This window comes from Cupressus sempervirens, chromosome 11 (genome assembly GCF_028749045.1).
Source record: "Cupressus sempervirens isolate cs-2001-9-10 chromosome 11, ASM2874904v1, whole genome shotgun sequence".
Lineage (NCBI taxonomy): Eukaryota > Viridiplantae > Streptophyta > Pinopsida > Cupressales > Cupressaceae > Cupressus > Cupressus sempervirens.
Window position 1 is genome coordinate 32,438,295 of NC_143128.1, and position 4,314 is coordinate 32,442,608.

Sequence of the window (4,314 nt, forward strand, 5' to 3'; positions counted from 1 at the left end):
GATATTCAACTCTCTAGACATATACAATTCAATTGTTTTCTCATTTCTTATTATTTTCTCCAACTTAGAATTGTTTGTCTGTGTCCATTTGTTGCTTTACTCTCAATCAAAATTCTTTTTTTCAGCCTTTCAGCCTTTCATTGTAGAATAAAGACATTGCAGAGAAAAATATTCATAATTCAGTAACTTCTCATTATGCCCAACAAGAGAAGCCTAACACCTATAACAGTACTGAAACTCCAGCTAGATTAGCTTTATATAACATGTAAACACCTACAATACTACAATAAAAAGTGGGAAGTTTTTCGCCATGAAAAAGGAAAGCAGGACGCCTCCTCTTCCTATCATCTCTCGCCAGAATGTTGCTCCAAATATGGGACCCTCTTCTCAAACAAAGAAACCAGAAATGGAAGATTGGGAGGCTACTAAAACTAATAATATCTTTCTACAGGTCACAATTTACAAAAAGGTATATCTAATGAACATAAAGATGTATCTGTAAGTGTATGTATTTATTTTTGTTTTTATACACCTAATTAACGTGCAAGGGATCCCGTTCCCATTAACCTAAACTCTTTGGCTTAATCGAAGCCTTTCATCATCTATTTTGGATCATATTTTATATTCAATTATCGGAATGAAAATAATTGTTAAGAAGTAGAGATATGAGGATCTTGGAATTTCTGTTTTCTAATTATTTGGTTGATCCTGATGATAGATTATTTAGTATGGTCCTTGATAATCAAAAAAATTTACATCATCTAAATCAGAAATATGAAATTAACATTATAAAACTAGATAATTTTTTATATACATGTATGTATATAGGTTTTTCATTTGTTTCTATTTTTTCTAAATTGCCCAATGTAATCATATAATTTTTCTACATAGGCAGCAGCTGAATTGATGGCAACTTTTATCCTAGTATTTGCTGGTTGTGGAGGAATCATGGTGGAAACAAGGGATAAAGTGTTAGGTCATGTTGGGGTTGCTGCTGTTTTTGGACTGGTTATAGTGGCACTAGTCTACACTGTGGCACATGTCTCTGGTTGTCACATAAATCCAGCAATTAGTCTTGCCTTCTCATCTGTGGGAAAACTTTCTCTTCAGGAGGTAAACTAATCTAGTGCACAGAAAATACAAATTGGGTTTGATCTATGAAAAAAAGAAATCTTCTAACATAAGCTTTTGTATTCTAAATGACATCTTATTATGTTTCTTTCATGATGCCAACGGTGCTAATATGGATGGTTTTTAATGTCTTTGAAATTATCAGCTGCCCATTTATATTATATCTCAGATTGTGGGTGCCACAGCAGCTGCAGCTGCACTCAATATAATTATTACAAAAGTCTCCATTGATGTTGCTGTCAATGTTCCTCCTGGACATCCAGTGCAATCACTTGTTGTGGAATTCATTATCACTTTCATACTCACCATTGTTATATTTGCAACAGTCACAGACCCTAAAGCAGTAAGTGATTACAATTCTATAGATCTATATTGCATTTGATTGTATATCATTAGTAACATATTCTCGCTATGACAAAAACATAGGAGGAAAAGAAAAATGGAGATGGGAGTATGTTTATGGTACATTACTAGTAATTGTTAGACATTAAAGGAATTGTTCAAACCAAAACCAATTATATTTGACCGTTAAATTGTATAGTAATACAGTTAAATTTTGCTTATTTATCATTTTATGTACAGAATAGAGAGGCTATATATTATTTTAGTTATTCATCATTTTATGTACAGAATAGAGAGGTTATATATTGTAGCTCACTAGATGAAGTTTTGCCACCATGTTATCTAATTAGTAGCTAATGAGTGATGCTTTATTATGCAGCCGGGTGAAATGGTAGGGATTGCTGTGGGTAGTGTAGCTGCTTGTAATGCTTTATTTGCAGGGTATGTGTTGAACTAGTAAACAAGTGTTTCCATTTGTGTTTTGGGTGGATTACTTTTTTTTTTTTTTAAATTAGTGGCTACTAAGTTAGAATATGTTCAATGCAGACCACTCTCGGGATGTTCGATGAACCCAGCAAGATCATTGGGGCCTGCACTGATAACGCTTAATTTTGAAGGGCTCTGGGTGTATATTCTTGGACCTGTTTTGGGTGCCCTTTGTGGAGCCTGGTTTTATAAGGGTATTTCTATACCAGAGCAAGAATAGACAGTGATTTCTTAGTTAAGGGTGGTATAATAATTTAGACTTTGTATTTTATTAAACTAGTATTTTATTACAGATGTAGAAATATGTCTTGTAATATGGATATGACTGGTGTATTATTAGTAATGACACTATGGGAGATTGATGGTTTTTGTTAATTATCAATCCTATTTATAAGGATTAACAATGAGATTTGGTGAATATTTATTTCATTAGTCGTTGGTGCTTAAATATTAAGTTTTGTTTTTTTTTTTTTCCTTCTAATTGAGCGTGATTGACTTCTTGTTAATAAACTCATTTAAAGAAATATTAAATATCATGTCAAGTTTTCTAGTATCATATTGCACTAAATCCCTCCCCTCAAAGGACAAACACTGAATAAGAATTTTAGATTTTCCATGAGAAAATGGAGAGAAAGATTTGAATTCATTGACCTTAAAATATCTGTTTTTTTGTTCAAAATGTCCACTAATGAAGAAGACAAGAAATTTCAATAAAATACCCTCTTAGATGAAGATGAAGTGAGGAGAGCCAAGAAGAATTTAAGGCCCAGATGAATGAAGTGAAAATAAGCATGAAACATTTCCACTTAAATTACAAAATAATACACCAGCCATATCAATATTGCAACAAATCATTCTGCATTAATAATAAGTTATGTCAATTTAATATATAACACTCCCAAAATAACCATGAATTGTCCCAAATAAAAATGAATCATGGTCTCAATAAGTAAGAAGGAAAAACTTTATAACTACATAAATTTGAAAGATTCATCATGGTCACCTTGACATTAGTTTACTAGAATTGAACCTTTGTGTAGATAATTGTATTTTTTTACACTTTATGAAATATAAGGTGTTATTTTGTTATATATTTTTAATAAATTTAATCTAGTTCAATATATAGTTAGAAAATTATCATAGAAAGTAAGAGAATTAATAATTAATAAATTGTTTAAAAATTTGAACTTTATGTTTTTATATTTGTTTACAAGAGATTGAACTTTATGTATTGTAAATTTTTAAAAATGTTGTTAAATTATTCTAGCAATGATATTAAAATGTTTATATTTTTTAATATAATGGATGTAATGTGTTTACAAAATAAACTAAAAATATGATTATCTTTAGCCAAAAAATAAAAGGACTCCTATAACACCAAAAGAATTTAGCCAATCATATAATTTTTATAGTATATAAAATTTATAAATACATTTAAAAACTTTAGAAATATTTGAATTACTTAAAAATAATTTCTTGTGATTGATGAAAATCAAGATTTCGGAGAGAGTGAATACAATATATATCCTAGGACAAATACAAGAAATTAGTCAAACAACTTGCCCAATGCAACGAATAAACCTTATTGGAATCATAACTTGAATGAAGTGTAAGATAATTAGTGTGAAATATTGACATTTAGCTATATGTTATTGTCCATAGATTGATCCAAAATGTATAGCTCATCATCCCCAACAAAAATTGATATTACATTCTTTGAATTTTATATATTATTAAAAAAAATTAAAATAAAATTAATTTTCTACATAAATTAAAGTATGTTCTAGGTGAATTAAATTTAAATATCTATTCTATTAAATATATAAAATAAAAATAAGATAACTTTTAATTTTAAATAAAATTTGATGTAAAATAAAATAAATTTGTAATTACTTTTAGTTATTACATAGAAAATAGTTTGTCAGAAATTAAAAGGAGAAAATGAATTCTTTGAAAAGAAGCCCATAGAAATAATAATACAACAAATATTTTAATTATTAATAAAAAATAATGACCATAATCCCTAAAGATAGAGGGTACGTGGACACTATTTTCACAATCATAAGGTCTATGGGATAGATTTTGATTTTGATTCATGTATCATGCTTGAACTATGATTTTGATTTTAGTTTGATCTTTGAAACCTAACACTATAAAATGATCTCTTACTAGATCAATTTAATATCGGTAGATTTGAGTCAATAAAAAACAAAAGGGTAAAAGCATAGATCTGTGTCAACTTTTAAGACCCCTAAATATGTTTTGGTCAAATCTCAATTCTATAAAATACTCTTTTGTTGGCCTCTAAGTCAATATCATCATTATATAAATTTCACAATATTTCAATTAGTTATA

General features: G+C 28.7%; 1 protein-coding gene across 1 annotated transcript; it reads left to right on the forward strand.

The window, feature by feature from the left end:
* Positions 1-310: 310 nt before the first annotated feature.
* On the forward strand, positions 311-2,179 carry LOC149528095 (aquaporin NIP1-2-like). The gene is made up of 5 exons (XM_089808010.1): positions 311-469; positions 892-1,113; positions 1,277-1,474; positions 1,853-1,914; positions 2,020-2,179. The coding sequence occupies exons 1-5, from the start codon at positions 311-313 to the stop codon at positions 2,177-2,179; spliced, it is 801 nt and encodes a 266-aa protein (XP_089664136.1).
* Positions 2,180-4,314: the final 2,135 nt, after the last annotated feature.

Excerpts from the sequence above, each read along its gene's own strand:
- LOC149528095 (XM_089808010.1), top strand. The coding sequence starts at position 311 with ATGAAAAAGGAAAGCAGGACGCCTCCTCTTCCTATCATCTCTCGCCAG. Across the intron at positions 470-891 it reads AGGTCACAATTTACAAAAAG|GCAGCAGCTGAATTGATGGC; the intron begins GTATATCTAATG and ends TTTTCTACATAG. Across the intron at positions 1,475-1,852 it reads CAGTCACAGACCCTAAAGCA|CCGGGTGAAATGGTAGGGAT; the intron begins GTAAGTGATTAC and ends TTTATTATGCAG.